The 24,039-nt window shown below is 36.2% G+C and overlaps 2 protein-coding genes across 6 annotated transcripts in view; one reads left to right on the top strand and one right to left on the bottom strand.

Annotated features, from left to right (window-relative positions):
* The window catches only part of LOC126354490 (meiotic recombination protein DMC1/LIM15 homolog), a 108,735-nt gene extending 102,218 nt beyond the window's left edge, over window positions 1-6,517 (bottom strand). Inside the window, exons 1-2 of one of the 4 annotated variants that reach the window (XM_050004214.1) lie at window positions 6,361-6,454; window positions 1,468-1,517 (exon numbers count right to left, since the gene is read on the bottom strand). The gene's annotated coding sequence lies outside the window, so the exon portion shown is untranslated. Of the gene's footprint in view, window positions 1-1,467; window positions 1,518-5,067; window positions 5,247-6,360 lie in introns of those variants that run through there. The other 3 variants (XM_050004213.1, XM_050004215.1, XM_050004212.1) reach the window with 3 other exon arrangements.
* Window positions 6,514-24,039, top strand: part of LOC126354492 (enoyl-CoA delta isomerase 1, mitochondrial-like) — a 59,626-nt gene continuing 42,100 nt past the window's right edge. The window contains exons 1-3 of one of the 2 annotated variants that reach the window (XM_050004218.1): window positions 6,514-7,270; window positions 7,402-7,563; window positions 14,616-14,740. In XM_050004218.1, the coding sequence (XP_049860175.1) occupies window positions 7,404-7,563; window positions 14,616-14,740 (285 nt within the window). In that variant the 5' untranslated portion in view covers window positions 6,514-7,270; window positions 7,402-7,403. The remainder of the gene's footprint in view (window positions 7,271-7,401; window positions 7,564-14,615; window positions 14,741-24,039) is intronic. The other variant, XM_050004219.1, reaches the window with a different exon arrangement.

Here is a 24,039-nt window from a genome sequence, read left to right as displayed (position 1 = left end):
TTACCGACGACCAACTTTATATGATAATTCCATTTTAAATCACTCCTAATGCCTATTCCCAGATAATTTATGGAATTAACTGCTTCCAGTTGCTGACCTGCTATTTTGTAGCTGAATGATAAGGGATCTACCTTTCTACGTATTTGCAGCACATTACACTTGTCTACATTGAGATTCAATTGCCATTCCCTGCACCACGCATCAATTCGCTGCAGATCCTCCTGCATTCCAGTACAATTTTCTCGATACACCACCGCATCATCTGCAAAAAGCCTCAGTGAACTTCCGATGTCATCCACAAGGTCATTTATGTATATTGTGAATAGCAACGGTCCTATGACACTTCCCTGCGGCACACCTGAAATCACTCTTACTTCAGAAGACTTCTCTCCATTGAGAATGACATGCTGCATTCTGTTATCTAGGAACTCTTCAATCCAATCACACAATTGCTCTGATAGTCCATATGCTCTTACTTTGTTCATTAAATGACTGTGGGGAACTGTATCGAATGCCTTGTGGAAGTCAAGAAACACGGCATCTACCTGTGAACCCGTGTCTATGGCCCTCTGAGTCTCGTGGACGAATAGTGCGAGCTGGGTTTCACACGACTGTCTTTTTCGAAACACATGCTGATTCCTACAGAGTAGATTTCTAGTCTCCAGAAAAGTCATTATACTCTAACATAATATGTGTTCCAAAAGTCTACAACTGATCAACGTTAAATGGAAGGAAAAGTGTATCTTATCCAATCTAATCAGTGTTTGGCAACATTACAAATGTCCATACAAATATAGTACCAAATCTACAAGAAGGGGGTACCAGGTGCAGCCTTATTGCTGGACTGTCCTTAAGATAATGTCACTGCATCAATTTAAGGAACTTAATGTGTTGACAGTAGCCTCAAATACCAACATCAAAGACTAACTCTTGTAAAAAGAAACTGTAATTCATTAAGAAATACAGACGTGCATGATCTAAATACAAAGAGAAGAAATAAGTATCTAAGTTGTTAGCAAACAGAAAATAATTTGTTTAAGGATGGCAGATCAGGACAATTGTCAGTTATTATACAAATTTCACTGTCAGTTCCAATTTCAAACTTATACAGTAGACATGAACCATTTGTAGAATCTTCTGTATCCTTGATTGGGTAAAATTCACAACTAGGGTAGCCAATTGCTCACAAACAGCAATTGATAATATCTTTATAGAAAAGTCCAATGAAAGAAATTTTATTACAAAACCAATAGTCAAAGGCCTCTCAGACCATGACATGCAGTTCCTTCTGTTAAGTGTTAGTAGTGAACAGGATATAAAATCTGTTAAATTTGAACTCAAGAGAGTAATCAAAAAGCCAAAAATTGATTATTTTAGGACTTTCCTCAGAAACATTCACTGGAGTGATGTTTACAGTGCTCATTGCATGAATGAAAAATATAACACTTTTGCTAATAAAGTGCTTACCTTATTTGAACACTGTTTTCCCCCAAAACAAACCAAGGTTAGAGCAAAGTCTGCAAAGAAGCCATGGATTACTCAAGGAATAGAGGTATCTTGTAAAACAAAACAAAAAAATTCTCTCTCAATCCAAAACAGTTATTATGCTGATGCTATAGCACATTACTATAAATACTGAAAACTATTAAAGACTGTAATATGGACATCAAAGTAAATATATTACAAAGAAAAAATAGTCATATCAGATAACAAAATAAAGATAATACAGGACATAGTGAAGGAGGAGACATGTAGAACCATACATGAAAAGGGGCAAATAGTATCAAGAGTAAATGATACATTGGTGACAGATGGGTATAGTGTCACAGAACTTTTTAACAAACATTTTATAACTGTTACTGAAAAGATGGGCTTGTCAGGTTCTGTAGATGCTGCCAAGGGATACCTCAGATGAGACTTTTCAGTAATTTCCATAATATGAAGTTGACTCTCATTACCCCAGCAGAAGTAATGTCCATCATAAAATCTTTAAAATCAAAAACATCTAGTGGGTATGATGAAATATCAACAAAAAAGTTAATTAAAGAATGTGATTATGAGTTAAATAACATAATAGGCTATCTGTGTAACCCATCATTTATCAGTGGAATATTTCCTGAATGGCTGAAGTATGCTGAAGTTAAGCCATTAAGAAGGGTGATAAAGAAATAGCATCAAATTTCTGTCTAATTTCACTTTTGCCAGCGTTCTCAAAAATTTTAGAAGAGGTAATGTACAATCGGCTTTGTAACAATCTTATCACAAATAACATACTGCCAAAGTTGCGGTTCGGATTTCTAAAGGGTTCTGATATTGATAAGGCTATCTACACTTACAGTGAAAAATACTTAATTCATTAGACAAAGTGTTGCAGGCAACTGGTATGTTTTACCATCCATCAAAGGCATTTGACTGTGTAAATCACAATATCCTTTTAAGTAAATTAGAATATTATGGTGTAACAGGAAATGCTGCAGAATGGTTAAAATCTTATATCTCTGACAGAAAACAAAGGGTGTTATTAGGAAAGAGACATGTATTAAGCTATCAGGCACCATCCAACTGGGAACTAATTACATGTGGGATTCCACAAGGTTCCATCTTAGGGCCCTTACTTTTCCTTGTGTATATCAATGACCTTTCATCAGTAACATAACCAGATGCCATGCTTATTTTGTTTTCCAATGATACAAACATTACAATAAATAGCAAATCAAGGGTAGTCTAAGAAAGATTGACTAATGGAATATTTGTGGACATTAAATATGTCTGTTTATACATTAGAATAGTTTTATGATGCAAAAAGGGAATAGCATTTAGATAGAATTATCCATCTTGTTAACAAAGAAATGTGCTTGCAATTTTTCCCCAAATTAAAATATGAAATTTCATATTAACACTCAAAGAAATCTGCTGCTATATGTACAATATCTGTTTTTCCTCTAAACTATGTATTAACTATATGCAGTTATGTAGAACATTTTTTATATATTTAATGAAGACTGTTTTGTATCTTTTTGCATGTTTGACTCATTCCACATCTCATGTGACATGCTCACAATACGAGATCTACGGAACATGAAATAAATAAATAACTGGTACCTAGCTAATTCTTTGTCACTAAACTTTGAAAAAACACACTACATGCAGCTCAAACCTTGTAAGGGGTCTCCCACAAGTATATGCCTAACATATGATGACAAGCAGTTAGAAGAAGTGGACAGTGTTAAATTCTTGACATTACAGCTTGATAATAAATTCAACTGGTAGGAGCACATCATAGAGCTGCTAAAGTGTCTAAACAAATCTCTAATTGTAGTGCGAATTCTGTCAGACATAGGGGATGTAAAGATGAAAAAGCTGTCATACTATGCTTACTTTCACTCCATAATATCATATGGGATCATGTTTAGGGGTAACCCATCCAGCCAAGCTAAAGTATCTTGGGCACAAAAACGTGCTATAAGAGTTATATGTGGTGTGAACTCAAGAACATCCTGCAGAGGCCTGTTTAGGGAACTACTGCTTCCCTACATATTTATTCTTTAATGAAATTTGCCCTTAAAAATATAACACTTTTTCAAGCCAACAGCTCAGTCTGTGGAATCAATACTAGAAATAAGAATAATCTTCACAAGGATTTGAAGTCACTTACTATTTTACAAAAAGGTGTGTTATTCAGGAACACACATTTTCTATAACTTGCCAGCAGCCATAAAAATCTTAACAGTCAACAAAATTCAGTTTAAGTGAAGTCTAAAGGGTTTATCGGTGGCCAACTCCTACTCCAATGAGCACCATTTCAGTTCAGTAATGTGTTCATTGTAAATAAATAAATAAATAAAAATTAATTTTAAAATCAGTGCATTAATGTGATCTTAGTAAATGAGTGTTGTAAAATGATCCTTTCATATAGCATACATAAAAAAAAAGGCGATCATTCCACTTGAGACCTGTGGAAGGCACCTTAGCCTATTTGTTTTAGTTGTAAATATTTGATATGTATCATTGTTTTTCTGACATGCTCTACATTCTAGAGGACCTCCTCACCATAAATCAATGGAAACGAAAGTAAATCAAATATAATTTGTTTAAATTAGTCACATAGTGGTGAAGTATCAGCAGTTTACATTCAAGAGTCCACAGCATGCTACAAATTTTCAACATCTGCTGTATAAGTTTGGAATTGGGACTGAAAATAAAATTGTATAGTAATAATACAAGAAAATTCGCTAGATGATGTTTATGTCTTGTTCAGTAAGCTCCAGCACTGTGAAGATTCTGTAAGGAGTACATGAAAAGAATATGAAACTGAGAATACATTAAAATAATTCTCATATGTACTTAGTCCATGCAGCATTCTGGAATAATGGTACATCCAATATGAAAGCTGTATACTACCTAAAAATATTACAAGGAAAGAAACACCCAAAATTCTACAATGAACTGCACTGTCTGCTGTACCTCTCATATGACATTGCTTATTAACTGATAATGTTTTTCTGAACACTGTCTTTGTTTCTGGTACTACTGGAAACACAAGAATCCACAAACATAAGTGATACATAATGGGATGGTGAAACATTAATCTACAATTACACTACAAATCACTGTGAAATGGATGACAAAGAGTAGTAGCATGGTACCAATATTAGGGTTTCTTTCCATTCCAATCGTGTACAGATTGCTGGGAATGACTGATTTAATGTCTCTTTGTATGCTATAATTAGTCTAAGCATGTCTTCAAGGTCCTTACAGGAGCAATGCATAGGACAGTGAAGAATATCTGTAGTTTCTTTACTTAATATTGTTTCTCAATAGTTTTTACGTAGGCTTTTTTAGGATAATTGGCATTTATCTTCAAGCTTCTGCCAATTCAGAATTCTCAACATTTCCAAGAGACTCCCCCAAGAGTCAAACAAACCTGTGACCATTCATGTTGTCCTTCTTTGTATACCTTCAGTACCCATTGGTAATCCTACTTGATATGAGTCACACATATACTTGAACAATATTCTAACATGGGATGCACAAGTGTTCTGTAGTCAATCTCTCTTGCAGACTGACTGTATTTTCCCAGTATCCTGTCAATGAGTTAAGATCTGCCACCTACATCAGCTACAGTTGGTCTTATGCGATCATCACATTTCATATCCCTACAAATGGTTGCAGACAGGTATTTGTACAATTTGAGTGACTCCAATAGTCAAGCACTGATGTTAAGGTCAAAGAATATTTTATTTTCTGGATTTTTTAAGTGCACCACTTTACATTTCTGAGATTTAAAACAAGTTCTCAGTTTCTGCATATGCTGAAATGTTATTGAGCTCTGATTCAATTTCTGCATATTCTGAAATCTTATTGAGATATGATTGGATATTAGAGAAGGTTGTTTTTTTTTTTTTTTTTTTTTTCAAATGGAACATTGAATGAATACCAGAATGTGATGCAGTGTGAATGGAGATGTATAGTAATTTATTTGTTCAGGATAATACTGTATGTAGTGATATAAGATTAATACATGAATTAGCATGGAGAATGAGAAAGAAATTATATGTAGAGGTACATTCGATATTTGTGTTCTTTGCTGTACTTCATTGTATCCCAAATGTATGTTTCTGGATGAGCAAAAATATTTTATTTAAATTACACATTCTTATGGTTTACAAATATGCAGTGTGCTTCATTGTATAACAAATGTATGTTTCTAGATGAGCAAAAATATGTTATATAAATTACACATTCTTATGGTTTACAAATATGCAGTGTGCATGAGCAAATATGATTTTAAAAATGCATTTATTGTAGATGTATTTTAACCATGTTCATACAGTTTATATTGTTTATGGTTCAATATTATACAAAGATGTACATATTGTTTTTACATGACATTATTATTATTATTTTCATTTCGTCTATTCATGACAAATCAAATAAAGAACACTATCAATAAACAAAAATACCGCAACCACATGAATGATGAACAAAAAAAAATTAATTTTGCCCTAATAGATAAGAGTTTTTATAAAATAAGAAACTGGGGCAGAAATATTCCCATTACATATGATCTCAAAAATTTGTAGGAAACACATCACGTAATGTGAACTATAACGTATACGGGCGCGCTTACTTTGTAGACCTGACACTCTCATATTCTCTCCATCAAAGCAACAATTTTTTCAGCTGCAAAATCACCCATAGACTACCTATTATATCTATAACGAACATTATCTGAAAACTGAAATCTAATCAGAATGGAAAAGAAAAGTCGAGTGTTTAACTTGGTATAGGAAAAGTACGACAGCACAGCGACATAGAAGAATTATGAATTGCTCCAATAATAAACGAAATTTTATATACCTCAGAAATGCAAAAATTGCGTTGGAGGAAAAGCTGATACACAAAATAAAAGACTTACAACGCATCCGTCTTCTGCGATGAACGAATATATTCCGGCTTATGTTTGAAATTACCGCTTTTACTACAGTCTGCGCTTTTACGTCACATCAGTCGGCGTCGCCAACATACATGCTTCTTCTGCCAACAGTGCCGGTATCCTGTAATGCATTTTAGGGAATGTGTATCTACAAATTATCTACATATCTACAAATTAATGCAAACCAAAAAATTCTGCTTTTCTATGTATTACTCTGCGTTCATTTCCATACTTATTACGTTATGGCAGTAATTTATGAAACACTGTGCTACTTGTAACCTTCTTACCACAGTCTAAACTTGGGATATTTATATTTCGGATACAAATACTCTCGATATATAGAACATAAGTTCCTGAATACTTTCTGTTCACTAATATAATCGAGTCTTTCGGTTTATCGTCCCTGAAGAAACCTGGAAGTATAAATTAAGTTTACAGAATGAACCTTGAACGAGGGGCAAAGTGTTATGACCAAGATAGAAAAGTTCAAATAGCGTCTGTCTTATGCCTCTCGTTAATAGCAAAACGACACGAAATAGTGGGTTTGATAGTTGATTCTCACTAGGAATACGTGTACAAGATCGTCTCATTGTCCTATCTCATAGTTTGTGAGACGCAGAACTTCGCTAACAGGTACGATTTGCGCATATCACCAACTTAAAAGATAGGAGTGCAATATCGGAGACTTGTATTTATCCTTATAATACGCCATTCTGTCATATTTACCATAAAGACTGAAAGCTATGGTGCCGTTACAATTCATAAATTAAAACACTTGTTCAAATACCCATAATTTTAAACAGTTGTACCGGCGATTATGATACGTGATTAAAGGTACCGGTATCAAAAACAAATATATTTCAGTTTCTCGCGTGTTTTCCTGTATAGTATGGGCAATACGTTGCAATATGAAAATAAACATTGTCTGGATGGTCATTCCTAAAAGTATGTTTTTCATATTCTAGCAATGAAAATGGTTTCTCCGCGAAGTCTATTGCAGCTACGCAGCCTTTGTCGTTCCCAAAGTTCCGGCAAGTTTCTGGCACCAGCCGAAAGTGTTTCAAGTGGCAGGAGAGAATACTCATCGAAAGAAAGTTTAGTTTCCGTTGCTGTCAACGACAAAACAGGTGAGGGAACAATTCTAGTAATAAGTGACAAGTTTATATATGCTGCCATATAAGCTGCCATTGCCATCTTGATGCCAAGAACAGTACTTTGCATGACAGTGAAGAACAACATGTTACTATGACTCAGCGCCAGATCACACTTTCTTATTCTATTGTTTCTCAAACCATCTCTCTGTATTATCCCCAAAATCTTTTTGAGTAGCTATACCTAGGCACAGAGTTTGCCGTTTATGCAATAATGAAGATCATATTTTTGTAAGGTATTCATATTAGTTAATACTAATGTTAAGTGTAAACAACATGAGATTCTTTGGCAGTGATTAGTCATCACAGATGGATTAGTAAATTGTTGTGGGGCTGGTTACAGATGAACTGATGAAGAATCACAGAATGATGTGTTTTTTTTTTGGGGGGGGGGGGGGGTTAAAACGTTGTTAATAAAAAGGAAATAGTTCCATACAAACTCACTTTCTCTCAACTGATAATTTGAGTAAAATTTTAGGTCACTTATTTGGTAAACGCAGTAATCCACCTATGAAAAATTCCAGATATAAGTTGTGTTATTTTGATTATTTAAAATTTTAATCCACACTCAGTTCATGAGTATGTTATTTGCCTATATCAGTAGACTTTTTTCTATTTAGTTTCTTGACTGCCTATGTCTCTCCAATATTTTGCTGATTTAGAGATTGAGAACAAAAGCCTTCAAAAATACAGAGAACATAAAGATACCTACTGAATTTACTGCATACATATATCCTAATGATAAAAATAAATGAGCCTCATAGTAACTAAGTGTAGTGAAATTACTATTGATCTCGTACTAATAAATATATGTTTATGCTACTTTGACACCCAGATAATAAACTCCAGACTAGATCATTTTTCAGTCATGATAGTAACAAAAAGACTGAGGGAACTGTACAGAAAACATGAGAGCATAAAAGGCAAGGTAAATCACAAAATTCCATTCTATTAAAAAATATATCTGTGATGGAGAAGAGGGAAGCAGTGTACACAGATCAGCCAGAACTAGAACTTTATGACTACCGACCTAGGCAGACCGGTGAAACAGGACAGGCGGCGAACAGTGGTAGAAATAACATCAGACTTTAATGACTGGGGAGAATATAAGTATTTCTAAATACACAGTGCACCAAAAATTCCTAACAGTGGGCCTCTGAAACCAACTACCCATGCATGTGCCAATGTGAACATGACGACATCGTTAACTATGACTGAAATGGGTACATGTCTATCAGCACTGGACATTGATGCAGTGGCACAGCATTGCATGGTCTGATGAATCCTGGTACCTTCTTCACCATGCTGATGGGAGGTTGCGAAACTGTCATCTTCCGGGGAGAACAGCACGTTGACACTTGTACTGTGGCATGGGGACAAGCTGGCAGCAGCCCCGTAATGCTCTGGGGAACATTCACATGAGCATCCACGAGTCCAGTGGAGTTCGTGCACTTGTGCAAGGCACCATTGTGGCCAAGGAGTATCATGCACTGGTTGCAGACAACGTAAACCTCTTCATGACGTGTTCCCTGATAACAGTTGCATTTTCAGCAAGATAGTGTACCATGTCACAAGGTTCGAGGAAACAGTGTTGAATTCCAGTTGATCTGCTGGCCCTCCAACTTACCAGAACTGAACCCAATCAAACACATCCATCCCCCCTTTCCCTCCCACAGGGTGACATGTGTGCACATAGGGTGTCAGCTCCCTCTGGCAACCTTCCGAGGTGTCATTGCTTCTACGCCATGCCACGGCTCCACTATTGTTCATGCCAAAGGTGGACGTCCCAGCTATTAGGGAGGTGATCATAATATTCTGGCTGATCAGCGTATGTGGAGAGTGATACAAATACCAAATGTGACCAGCTTTTCTCTCTTTATTTAATTATCATCATATTGTTACATAGCCTGTAAATAAGTACCAAAAAAAGTAAATCTGGATGTCTGGAGAGGTAACCCACCCAAAAAATAAATTAAAATTGTATTATGGCTTGAAAGAAAGAAAAAAAAAATTAGGCACGTAATACTCTATACAAAATCCAAAAGAAAGACTACTGTTGTTTGATCAGAGAAATAAAAGCCTTCTGCAGTAAGACAAGTACTGAGAAAAGGGAAAATTATTCAAAAGACGTATCACCCTTCATAAATGGAGTGAGCGGAAGAGTGACAAAGTGGAGAGGGAGAGAGAGCGAGAGTGAGCATTGCCCACTGCAAGACGATAAAAGTGATGTAAGTGATGTGGATTCTCTAGAAATGGCAAACACCTTCAGTAGATTTTTTGTAACTGTAGCAGATGAATTGGTGAAACAGATCCATAAACAAATCATAACATTGCATTCATCCTAGCAACTGGGACTGAAGTTTTGGACCTAATAAAGTAATTTAAAGTCAAACATTAATCTTGTAATGGATTGAAGGGAAAGTCTATTAGAACAGACTTATAACCTTCTTCCTGGTCACCATGACCAACTATAACCTAGCCCACAGTCATTTTTCCTTCGAAGGTATCACCTACAAACAAATTCCACAGCACAGTCATCTGCACCCAAGTGGTACCATCCTATGCCAACCTACTCATGGTCCCTCTAAAGGAATCCTTTCTCCCCACCCACAATCCAAAACCCCTCACATGGTTCATATTTATTGATAACATCTTCATAATCTGGACTGAGGATGAGTACCAGCCACTGACAACAACTCCACTTCTATGGCTGACACCAGTTCCCCACCAAGAAGTACCTTCAGTATAGCCTTGCCACCTATGGCCATCACGTCTGTTGTGGTAACAAGTAGTCCCTCTTCAAAAAAGCCAAGGGGTTTACTGATGCCTTCTCAAACCCAAATTACCTTCCTCACTATGTTCAGAAACAGATTATCACATAACTCGTACCTCTGCAGCACATCTAGATGCAAGATCTACCCTACACATCCTCCCATATCATTTAATCTAGTCCTGTCACAGGAATCTCTTAATCCATCAAACCTGGACTGTCTGTGAAAGCAGCCATGTGATCTAATGACTTAGCTACAACTGGTGTGTGGCATTCTCTGAGGCCCATCCAAAAAGTAAGGAACATTTATGCTTAGTCAATGCATCTGTCTTGGGGCAGGCACTCATCAGTTTCTGGTGGTTGGTGTGACGCGGACAGTTGCTGTGTGTAGTTATAAGTCGGACCTTGTCCTGTGGCAAGTCCTGAGAGCTGTGACCATGGCCGAGCCAATTGTGAATCCCGCCGACTGTGATGTGTAAGATGATGTTTGTTTGCTGCAGGTGGAAAATGTTAGACCCTGAGGCATTCACCACAGACTTGTTACCATTTACGGTATAAAGAATGTAGCCCATGTCTGAAAGTGGTACTTTATGTTTAAGAATAGGAGAAAGATGTTCGTGAGGAAGAGAGATCAGGGCTGCCTCAAAAATCACAGGTGCACTGAAACAAAAGGTGGGTCACATCATTTTAGGGATTTGACAGTTCACGATTAGTGACATGTGGTAACATCAGGAAGTGTCTTGTTCAATTGGCACAAAGTTGTTACTCAGCACTTAAGGTACTACAAAAATCTGAACACGGTGGGCCCCATGAACACTCATGGGTGACCAGAAAGCTATGAGAATGGGTGCTGCATTAGCATTCTTTGAGCATTATGGCCACACCTTTATTGACTAGACTGTTAGAGAGGGTGAAGCATGGGTTTCTCATAACACGCATACAATGAAGTGACAGTCTATGGAGTGGCATCATCCTCAGTTGCAACAGAAGCCACACAAATTCAAACAAACTGCACCAACTCAAAAACTGGTGGCTTCTATTTTCTGGGACAGTGAAGGGATCCTACTTGTTGATTCCATGCCCTGCAATACAACAATCAGTAGACATACATACTGTGCTACCCTCGAATGTCTTTGTTGGGCTATCCAGTACCACCAATTGAATTGTTGTGTTTGGCAGACACAAGCCTTGTTACATGAGGATTTTCAGTGGGACAGCTTGAAGCATCCTCCCTATAGTCTGGTTCTGGATTGGTCAGACTTTTCCTGCTTCCAAAACTGAAGGAGCATCTTGCTCATGAACGCTCACGTTTGTTGAAAACCTGAAGGGTGCTTTCATGGCCTGTTCGAATAGGGTAAACGTGAACTGGTTCCAAGGTACAACAAGTGTGTTAATGTCAAAGCAATTCTGTGGAAGAGTAGGCAAAGTATATGCCAACACATTTATATTCAGTTTCTATATTATTGTTAAAGAATATCTCAGTATTGTGAAACATTCCATGGCCCACGTACATGGGTGTGACCGCTAACAGGCTATCTGTCCACATGTAGAACCACCCTGTTGCTGAGCATACCACCCAACACAATGTGCTTTACTTCAACAATTGAGTCACAGCGTGTGCCATCTGGATTCTTCCCACAAATACCAACTTCTATTAATTGCACAGGTGAGAACTATCTCTGCAACATATTCTGTGTTCCCCTAATCTGTCCTCTTTTCTTCTCTCTTCTCTCTTCTCCTTTGTCTACAACTCATCAAAGCCCCCTGAAGCTGCACCTAGGAGCACACTGTCCTGTCTTTGCTGCTTGCTTCTACAGACAGTCCACTCTTTCCCTGTTATCCCTCGCCACCCCACACCTCTTCTGTATCCGCACTAACCACACCAACCAAACTCATCTGTTTGTTGAGCAGCAACCTATCCCAGATTTTCCATTGGTTAAAGTTAATAAAGAATTGATGCATCATACGTGAGCAATGACAATATTGTGTGAAATGCATTGCTGCACTTTTTACTGATACTACCATAAGTTTCTTGCAGCTCTTGGATTCATTTCTCAGTACATTTACTCCTAAAAGGAGTGCAAGAAATTACACTGTTATAATAATGAAGTGGAACAGCCACACCTTCACATCTTCACCAATCATTCTGTTGTATTGCTCATATCTGAAAGAAGATAGCAAATCTGGAATGTTTTTAAACAATTGCCACTATTAGAACAGAGGTGCTTATGTTATTGTTGTGCAGTAGAATAGCTTTAATCTTGTATTTGAAGAGTTAATAAAAGAGGTAAAATTCTGTAGAATTGTATGTGATACTCTAAGCTTCAATAAGAGAAGTGGCATTGTGGTAATAAAGCAAGGAAGTGTTAGCAGTCTTTTGTGAAATATTGTGTGAGCTGCTCTTCACAATTTTGTTACCACTGGAGCATTATTTCTGGAGATAACAATCAAGGGTGTTGATCTGACTTATTTTTGAAGTGTTTTCTTATATCTCACTGAAGTCACTGCCTTGTTTGCTCATCATCAGTTACTGTAGTTATGTGTTTTTTGAAAATTTAAGATTCCTAGTTTATGAGCCGCTGGCTCCATTTCACATGGCATATCTATATACTTGATATGAGGACCCTTTTTTAAGTTTGTACCTGACAAATGTACATTACTTTACAATTTAAGAGAGAAAAAAGATCTTGTATTTTAATTCAGTTAAGAAAAGGAGCATCATAACTGATAATGACTACTTTTCAAAGTAACTTATTATTTCAGCTTGCCATCAATAGATTAGTCAGTAATACAGTCCCTATCTTTCCTCCAAACTATAAGTGCACCAAAATCCAACTACATTTACTTTGTTTTTCTTTTTGTTTTTGTATGTGAGGTGCAAGCATAACATGCAAGTATGGGAGATATGTTATAATGAATAGGGCTATTTTTTTGTTTATTTCTGATGTTGTGACTTTACCACAAATGTAGCAAAAATGTCAGATTGGTTCTTGCATTTTCTGTTTTGTAAGAGATTAAACTCAGCCAAAACTAACTGCAACTGAGCTAACAGCATCACTGTCAGTCCCAGGTCTCTTCTGACATGTTACTTATAAACAAGGACATTCCCGTTACACATCTCTGGGGCTAACAGTGAAGTTAATGTAATTTTTCTAAATGTTATAGACACAAAGTATCTAGTCACTTCCTACTCCCTTGGGTAACACCCTCACTGCCCAAACTAGAAAGAGTAGCAAATGACAAAAAACTTTTTATGAATTTTAACAGATCTGATGATGGCGTTCTCCTGAAACGTGTCGTCAAATGATAAAGAAACAAATTTATTTTGGTGACCAGGACAAGTGTATAACCATTATTTTGGTGACAAAGACAAGTGTACTACCCCTTATATTGCCAAGGATCGACAAAGATAAGTGTACTACCCCTTATATTGCCAAGGATCGACAAAGATAAGTGTACTAACCCTTATATTGCCAAGGATAATTGCATATCTATGGAGAGTCTTTTTGTCTAAAGTTATAACTTCCGTAGATAGTTTTCTCAACAAACTCGTTCTGTAATCTTATGTTAAATTTGTTGCTATTAATGTCTGATTAGTAACATACATGAAAATAAATAAATCTGTGAATAATTAGTATACTGAAAACCTGCTGAAATACTTTACAGGTATCAGCAACTCTGATAATCTTGGACTGGTATATTATCTCATATTGTCAAACTGTGGAATTTAATTCTGAACAGGGTTTTACAGAACTAGATGACTAATTTTAAGTGTTAAGATTCTCTGTTAGCTTCTCCAGAAATGATTTGAGAAGCAAATCCATGATTTTTTTTGGTATATGATATTTTCCAAAATGGTCAAAAAGCTCAACACACGTTTTTTACACAGATTTTCACACAGTAGAGAACAGCTTGTTGTGTTGCATTGTTCCTTTTTTTATTAAGTGATCTGGTTATCCCATCAAATTGGTGCAGTGAACTGAATTTGTTGTGAGGTACTGCTGTGTGGAATTTTAGAGAGAGGAGATGAGCAGTGTCGCATGATGTACGACCGTAGAGTTCCTGAAAATGTTGTTATTTTCTGGTTTTAATGTGTTTGTCAGTTTTAATGCATATTTTCTTGAAATGACATTGTATTATAAGGACTAAAATATTTTTTGTTTTTTGTTTCCGTTGAAATTCAATACTATATTATACGAAAACTGGGGCGATCTGAAAAGGTTTGCAGAAGTAGATTATTATTATATAACTGTTACAGGTGTTGCCACTGTCACAATGGGGAGGCCTCCAGTGAATGGCTTGAATTTAGAACTGATCCAAGAACTGACTAGCACTTTAGAGTCTCTAGAGAAAAATAAATCGAGAGGCATGATTCTCACTTCAGTAAGTTTCAACAGTTTTCCACTGATTGGACACAGATATATTTTGTTTATAGTACAGATGAGCCATTTTGCACGCATGTAGAAATTTTTAATGTTGAAAGTAATATGTACCTTAATATAAACTTTCCTGAAACTTGAATGTCATTGTGATGTAGAAGAGTGTAGTTGTGTGGCATGACTAATATTTTATTAGCTTCAGGTGCACTGCCTATAAATGTTAATATTTCGAGGGCAAATGCCTCTTAAAAGGTGTTGAAAGTTTGCTTTTCACTGTGTCATTTTCGTTCTCCCCATGAAGCTTCAATTACACGAGTATTATCTGGTTTTAAATGATTATGTACTGTGACTCAGCAATTTTGAAAACTATTAGTAATTCCCCCCCCCCCCCCTTTTCGCTGTTATTTAAAGAACTGAACTTCCATTATAAAGCGAACTTCAAGTGTCATATACTAAACAACAGAGTTAATGTGTTAAATATATGTGTTAAGCACGTAAAACCTTAATGACTGAAGACACAAAACTGTAATTATGTTGGTTTTATTAGATTTGGATTATTCACATGCTGATTTATGAAAATCTGAAAATCAGAAATAGTAAACTAAAAAAGTGATGATCCCTTTGGGTAATCCCTTGTCAACTCACCTAGGCCTCCCTGCTTGACCATCTTAGATTTCTTTCAAATTGTATGTGAACATTTGCACATGTCCCCAATGAATATTGGTGAAGTTTAACATTTGTCAAAGCAATACTGGCAGAGATGTAGTCATTTGTTGGACTCCATGCATGACTGTGCAAAGTGAATATGAATTTGCGATGAATATGAGCTGTTATATCTCAGGCATTAACACAAAATTTTGAAATATAAATTTTTATTTATGTACCACTTTCCAATACTAAATAAATTAAGTGAAAATTTGAAGACTGTAAAAAGGTGAAATATGTGGTATTTTTGACATGATTTTGCCAAGAAGTGTTCTATAATTCTCTCCAATTTGGGCTCATCAGAAAGACCAGGGTTTGAACTGAAAAACAGTGTATTTGATTATCCAGTGTGGATTAACAATGCTAGATAATTTGAATCAAAATTTGGTGCAGAAGTCGTGGCAAGAAAAAAATGTGAACTTTGGATTCTTATATCTCATAGACTATATAACGCATGCCGAAATGAAATTTAGGACATAATAGCTTAAGTAGTACAAGGATGTGCAATACAAAATTTCATTCATCTACTATTGTCCAATAACTTACAAATTCTTCGAGAAGATGATGATTTTCGTGAAATAGTGAAAATAGAATATATGTGACATGTCTTTTACAAATAGCATTTTCTATTAAAGTATGAAAACCAGTGTCATTCAAAACATTTTAAGTGCCCCCCCCCCCTCCCACCCCTCCTCCCATCCCAGAACAGTGGGTATAATTTCAAACATAAGCTAGCAGTGCTACATAAATTGAGGCAAAGTATCCAGAAAAATCACACTGTGAATAAGTTTTTACTTTGGCTTCTTATACCTTGTTGATTAAAGGCTTGATAAACATGAAATGTGGACACATCAACCAAGTAAAATAAAGTTTCCCAATAGAGAATATCATTCACATACTGCTTTCCAAAGTCTTGCAAAAGCAGTTCAAAATTGATTTCCATAAAAATCACAGAAATAGAGCACATTCAATTTGCTTTTAGAGCATCTGTTTTCCATGATTGATTTCAAGCTAATCACAGTTGGAAGAGTATGTTTTCAAGCATCCAAAAAATCACATTTGATTTTCCAGTGTGCGCTAACAATACCTGTGAAACTGATGGACACATTTGAGGGAATGTACCGCAGCAACAGGCTACATTGCAGCAACCTGTGGTCTGTGTTTCGTTGCATGTGATTTCTATCTTTAAATTGATAGACAATATCTCACTTTATTGTGTTGGTCCATGGTTTAAAATGATGAGCCATCAACCCTATGCAATACCAGCCATGAGTGGTTTTCTTCACCCAGGTTCCCAAATCTGTAATTTGGTTTCTTAATTTACGTTCCAAAGCCTTGTGGTGGTACCTGTCTGCTTATAAAGCCATTTGTTCAGTACCTTTTCTCTGACATCCAAATATGTAGCAGTACCTCCTATAGGTGGTAAGCAAAAAGTAATGTCAGTTTTTATTTATAACTTCTCAACACTGCAGTTTACATTTCTCAGTATTTTTGAGCCACTTTCTGCTGTTCATTTTCTGAAACTTCATACTGTTAGCCAGATGATGATACTGAAGGAAAAGAGTTTGGAAATGAGGTGTTGCTATGGTATCCACTAACAAGTATCCTGTCTTTCGGGGGCAATAAAATGAATGAGTCGGGACTTGAGGACACACAGATTTTATCAGTGTATCATTTTGTTCTTGAAGTGCATAACAATGTTGCTGATCAACCATCCATTATCCTACATACAGATGTTGTAACAGCCAGGTAACAACTCTGTGAATGTCAGACATGAGCACAGTTGCACTAGATACTCATGCAACATAGTACAGTGTTGTTATACATTGTGCTGATGCGTTCCGAGCTTAAGTGATTTTCTGTGGATGGTGCCAAAAATGTTCTATTACATATCAATTTTGAAGTCATTTTTGTGGCTACACAGATTGACAAAATTCTTATAATTTTTATATTGTGCAGCTGAGGCATCAGTGTAGTAATAGATTTTAGTGAGCTTTGTTTGAGTCGACAAAAAGTCAATCAAAGTTCAAATAAACACATGTTGCAAGTGATCTGAAATAATGCAACAACAAACAGTTTACAACATACCCCCCATTATCATAATAAGCTATGAAAGCTTGCAAATTTTCCCAGCGTAACACCTGAGCAGCACCTTGAACAAATTAATAATTTCATAGTTCTTTGGAACCTAAAATGGGAAACCAAATTATAGGCTTGGCAACTGGGATGAAGAAACTCACCCATGGCTGGTATTGCATGACCCCTGTGGTGTGGGGTTCCCACTTCATGTTCTTGAATGGGTAGTGACAATCTCACCATGACCACATAATATAGTGAGATATTACTAGTCAATTTAAAAATAGGAATTACATGCAATGAAATATGGACAACTGGTTGCAGCAATGTAGCCTGTTGCCATGGTTCGTTTCCTCAAATTTGTCATTCATTTTCAAGTATTGTTACTGCACATTGCGAACTCAAACATGATTTTCTGTGTGCATGAAAACATGTTCTTCCAACTGTGATTAGTTTTGAAATCAGTTGTGGGAATAAAATTTCCTGGCAGCAAATTGAATTCCATTTACAGAATATAGTTTTGAACTGTACTGTGGCACATCTACTATGGAATGCCAATGCCCAGATTCTGTTGGCCACAAAATTCAAACACCCTCAGCTCCACTCGAAGTTGGGCAGGGCCTAGAGGTTAGCAAGTAGATCATCAGAGGGCAACACCGGTGGCTGCACCAAAATCTAAGTCCGCAACCCAGCCAGTCACAAAGATGTAGTACTCTAGACATCGAGGGTTTAAGCTTTCCTGGGGGCAAGGACATCACCAGCCTCGAACCAATTATCTTCACCAGATCTACCGACGCTGTCACTGCTCAGATCACCGTCAACCGCCACTCTTCGGCCACACCGTCACGCCCCTGCGGACTGGACTCTGCTAGCTTGGTGCATCTAAGCTTAGATATTTTTTGGGTGATTTTGACTAAAATTTCTCATCAAGGGATTGTAGCCAGGAACAACAACTTTTTCACTACTCGGGCTAGACACAGACTTGGCGTTCACGATGAATGTGTTCCATAGTCGGAACTTTAACTTTTGTTGTACCAGTAATCTCATCCAGCAAGGGCTTGATTATTTGTGTTCCAATTATTGACATTTTGTAAGACTGTGTTGTCTAGTATAGTATTCAAGAATAGCTGTTGTTGCCACAGTAAATTTTCTGAAGTAGTATTTAGTATCTGTAATGTTAATTGATTCATTTTGGAAGATACTTTAAGTATTTTTTGTGTTGTTGTTAATATTTAGCTAAAGACTCAAAACTGGGCACATTCAACACAGTTCTATCAAGAAACATGTTTCCAGTTTAAATTCCGTGTGTCAGTTATGATGGATATAATAAACTGATTTTGTAGGAATTTGGAAAGCAGTATGTGAATGATGATGTTTTGTGTTGGAAAACCTTATGTTGCTTGGTTGTTGTGTCCAAAGTTTCATGTTTAATATACCTTTAATTAATGAGCTGTAAGAGCCAAAGTCAAAACTTCATTCGCAGTACAATTTTTCCAGCTACTTTGCCTCAATTTATGTAGCATTGATAGCACATGTAAGAAATTAAACCCACTGTTCTGAGGGTGGTCGGGGAGTTTCAAACACATTGTCTTCCACAAAACTTGTTTTGGAGCTTTAATAGAAAATGGTATGTGTAAAAGAGGAGTCACATTTTCACTGTTTGGAAAAGTCATCATCTTTTTGACAGATTTGTAAATTATTAGAAAGTAACAGGTAAATGAAATTTTATATTCCACATCCTTCTGGCATGAGCTAGTGCATATTAAGTTTCATGTTCTACATTCGTTAACTGTACAAGATATAAGCATTTTAATTTCACATTTTTTTGTTCTGTGATTTTTGTTTGAAACTTTGATTCAATTTAAGTAGCATTGTTAGACCATATTGGATAATAAACTACACTTTTGAGGTTCAAAACTATGGCCTTCCTAATGAGCCCACTTTGGAGAGTTTTATATAACACCTTTTTTGGAGACTAATGTGAAAATACCACCTTTTTGACCATTTTTGCTAAATCTTCAACTTTGCACTTGATTTATTAACTGTTGGAAAGTGGTACGAAAATGAAAATTTATATTTGAAACTCTTGTTTTGTGAAGTTACTACATTCCAAGTTCACCGTCATCATGTCTTTAGTCTTTGATATATGTGAAGACAAACTTAGATATTTTTTGGGTGATTTTGACTAAAATTTCTCATCAAACATCACTCGTAAAATTCTTTTCACTTTATTCTTAAGACAATGCATAAAGTTGTACAATATGGCCATATTTCATTTCCTTCAACAAACTATTGCCCGAGATTTAAAAGCTGTCACCGGAAAATCACACTTGCTCTGCACAATTTATGCGCAGATTTAAACAAATGACTATATCTCGGCCAGTATGGCTCCTAAAAATGTTAAACTTCCCCAGTGTTCATTGCAGATGCGTGAATGTTCACATCAAATTTCACTGAAATCCATGACCGTTAAGCAGGAAAAAGCTCCGAAATTAGAGAATTTGACATGGAATGACCTCTGTGTATGTTCTTGTAAGTCCTTTGTGGCAAACAGTGCATAGTGCCCAATTGTTTATTTTAGACACGATTGTAGCAAAAGTAAATTATAAAAGCAGTGTCTTAAATTACAGTTTAATGGTATAACCTCTTGAAAAAAGTTTGGGTAAATTGCCCTCCTTTTTTTAGAAAAGCTAGTTTTTCACGCATCTCATTGTTTATGATATCAAATCTTCTGAACTACATGTCATATGACAATATACACTCAGTGGCACATGTGTATACTGTCTGCAAATTGTATTGTGAATTAAGTTAGTAATAAAGAGGTCATAAATTAAAATTTTGTGACTGTTGCTGAAGTTTTACCGCATGAACTAAGAATATATAGGAAGCGATGAACTATTTTGTGTTTAATATTTTACTTATTGTGCTGAACCTTTAACACAAGAGTGTACCTCTTAATGAGTAAATTACGAAAATATTTTAAATTTTTAAATTCAGTCACTGACTACATGAAACTCAGAAAATCAATTTCTTGCAGCCTGCAACTGGATTTGAAGACAGTTTTGATGGTTCTGTAATATAGATGGCAGTTTATGTACATGCATATCATCAGGACCATCTGGTAATTCAGGTTACTAGTTTCCTTCATGGACAGTTCTACTTACAGCTCTGCTTTTCAAGATTTTAGTGCTCATAATACATGTATTTTTAAGAGCACTTTTGGTCCCTTCACTGCTGGTATGTGGTTTTGTTCATCACTACTGTTCTGTGGAAAGCAGCCAAACGTCGTCATTCCAGCAATTGCTTTCCAGAAAGTGTTTAGTTTCAAGAGCTCTTGATGAAAGGATGCTAAATTAAATCCTCAAAAAGCTCATTGGATGCTATACATAATATTGTTGGCAATCTTCAAACTAAAGGACAGTGTCTATGATGTGACTGATTGCAATCAAGTCTATCCATTCCGTTTCTCTCAGGCAAAATTGGAAACTAAGAGTGTCAGAATTTAAAAAGTAGTGACAATCGCTTCAACATTTGATGATCACGCAATGAACTTCGTAGTGAATAATGCTTTATTATTGGAGGTAGCACAAGAAAATCGAAGCTGTAGTTCAAGAATTCAGAATTACAAATAACAAGTCCCTCAAACATATTGAAGTCATTATCAGGCTTTATATAAAAATGGTGATCGACCATAGCTGCTCTGCAGAAAAACATAGACAGTGCCATGTGTCTGTAGAACATTACACTGATATTACTGCTACTTTCAGTTTTCCTCTGTCATATTGACATAGAGGCATTTGGAAGTTTAACTCCAAAAATAATATGTCATATAATTACCCTTTGTTGATTTGAGAATTGGAATAACTTCCACTGAAATTCATGATGCTGCACCAGGCCACAACCAAGTCTTGTTCATTATTTTGCATAAAAATCTGCTTTTTAGTTTGCAGAAAAATTAAGGCTCATAGAAAGTTAGGTCTCCACTAACAAAATTATAGCTACCCATTACCACAATATCACTGTACTGTTATATAAAAGATCAGCTTTTAGAATGAGGTCAGAACATTACAAATAAGGAAATTCCTTTGTTGCATTCCACATGTGTTCAAGAGAGATATCAATTCACTGTCTATAACTTGACCACAATTGAGCCAACTATGCTCTTCAGAACATTCTGGAAGTGCTTTACTTTTTCCAGATTACAAAATCATGTGCTTGGAGTGGCAGCACTTTGACAACTCTACCAGTGCATTTGTTGATGTCTTTGAATCTTGATGCAATCCTTCCTCATGAACTAATAATGTATTCTTTTAGTAAATTGTACCTTATGTTGTTTCAATTGACACGAATGCTCTATTGCCTTTAATCCAATGTGAGATACTCATTTCAATGACAGTGAATGATACACAATCATATTGTTGATCAACTGCTGTGTATAGGGGCCCCTCTTCTCACTTTGTGACACCAGCTAGCTGCCTGGTTGCTTTATAATTTAGTCATATGAGTTTGTCTTCTGAGATAATACAAAGTGCATTCAGAAAGTTTTGCACAGTCGTCTCTAATTTTTTTTTTATTTTTTTGCAGGAGGAGAGTGAAATTTTTTGTGAATATGCTTGGAACATTTAGCTACACATTGAGCCTACTCAATATAGCCTCCATCAGCTGTAATGCATCTGGCCCAACACTCTTTCCATGATGTAAATGCACTTTGGTAAAATTCTGGGGATTTACTTTTATACCATCGCTTGACACAGGAAATAAGATCTTTCTCACTATAAAATGATTTACTGCACAGGTGGGCCTTCAGATGACCAAAGAGGTAAAAATCCGACTGAACAAAGTCCAGACTGTAGGGAGGATGAAGGAGAATATTCCAACCTATTTCCCTGATTTTCTCCTGTGTCATAAGGGCTGTATGGGGTTTGGCGTTGTCATGGTGTAGTCTGATGCGCTAACCCTGAAGCTGTGGTCTTTGGCCCTTATGGCCCATTGCAGCTTGTCCAGTGACAAACAGTAACAGTCCCAGTTAATTGTGGAGCCAGGTTCTAAAATGTCAATGAAAATGACACCACATTGATCCCAGAAGAAGCAGGCTATCACCTTTTGGCCTGCTGTTCATGAAAGTCTTGGTTTCTTCTTTTGAGGGGAACCCGGATGACGCCACTCCATGGATTGGGTTTTGCTCTTAGGTTCAGTCAAAAACAACCATATTTTCATCCAGCATAATGATGCCGTCAAAACACTGTTTCCATTCTTGAGTAAAGGTCTTCATGAGACTCTCGCACACATTCTTCCTCATTTTTTTCATTTTTCTTGTCAATAATCTAGGCACCCAATGTGCACAGGTTTTTCTGTACCAGCGATACCAAAACTACCCAATGACAAACAAGTCATTTCAGCAAGCTGTCATGTTGTCTCACATCTGTCATTTTGGATGATTTGATCAATGGTCTCCTTATTCACATCACTCACTGCCGTCGATGGTCTATGACATTGTGGATTATCTAGTACAGAGAAATCCTCTTCTTTAAACCTCTGCAACCACCGCTAGATACTGCTGCGATCCACAGTGTCCTTCCTCTAAACAGGGAGCAACTTCCTTTGAATCAATGTGGCAGAGTCATCGCCGGTCTTGAAGAGGAACTCAATCACCGACTGTTGTCACAACCTGACATCTACTTTTATGTACCAAATTATAGCTAAATGTTCCAAGCGTGTTCAGAAAAAAATTCATTCTCCTCCTGCAAAAAATTAAAAAAATTAGACACAACTGTGCAAAACTTTTTGAACTCCCTTTGTACTTTCACAGATTCTTTTGTTCTATTTGAGGACATTATTTTACACATTACATTTTAATTTAAATGTAAATGTCCAAATTACATTTTGCAAATGAAATAAATTGTGTAAAGAAGGTTGTTGTTTACAATGATAGTTTTGTACTAGAGTGGTTAATGAATGGAGTGTTTTGTACTAGAGTGGCTAATATATAATATAACATATTAAAAATAAAAAAATAAAATATCATAAATGCAGAAGACCATTATTTGCCATGACATATCCATTGATCGTGAAAAATGTTACAATCACATTTACAGACAAACTGATGCAGAGCTGCCATTTTCGTAGAGTAGGAAGCAACTTGAAAAGTAGATTTTATACTAACAGGATATTCAAAACTAGCAGTTTGTTGTATTACTTGTGGTTTGCAAAAGCAGGCTGATGACAAGTTCCATGGTGGCTATTAATGTTTTTGGAGTGTATTACTTTATTCACATGCACTGAGTGTGCTAAAAGATAATGTTTACAAATGGGAAGATATCTGTTGCACTGTATCTGAGAATTGTATCAAATTTTCTGTTAGACACTACTCTGTACTGAGAAACATTCCTTTATGCTTTTATCTTATGATTTACCATAACTTAAACAGTTGTTTGGCCTATTACTACGCAAGTATTAGAAGACTGTAGTCATTAATATTTATGCAAGTGTGGACTGAATTATGACATCATCTACCATGTCATA

The sequence above is a fragment of the Schistocerca gregaria genome, chromosome 3, assembly GCF_023897955.1.
Source record: "Schistocerca gregaria isolate iqSchGreg1 chromosome 3, iqSchGreg1.2, whole genome shotgun sequence".
NCBI lineage: Eukaryota > Metazoa > Arthropoda > Insecta > Orthoptera > Acrididae > Schistocerca > Schistocerca gregaria.
This window is presented reverse-complemented; position numbering and strand designations above follow the sequence as displayed.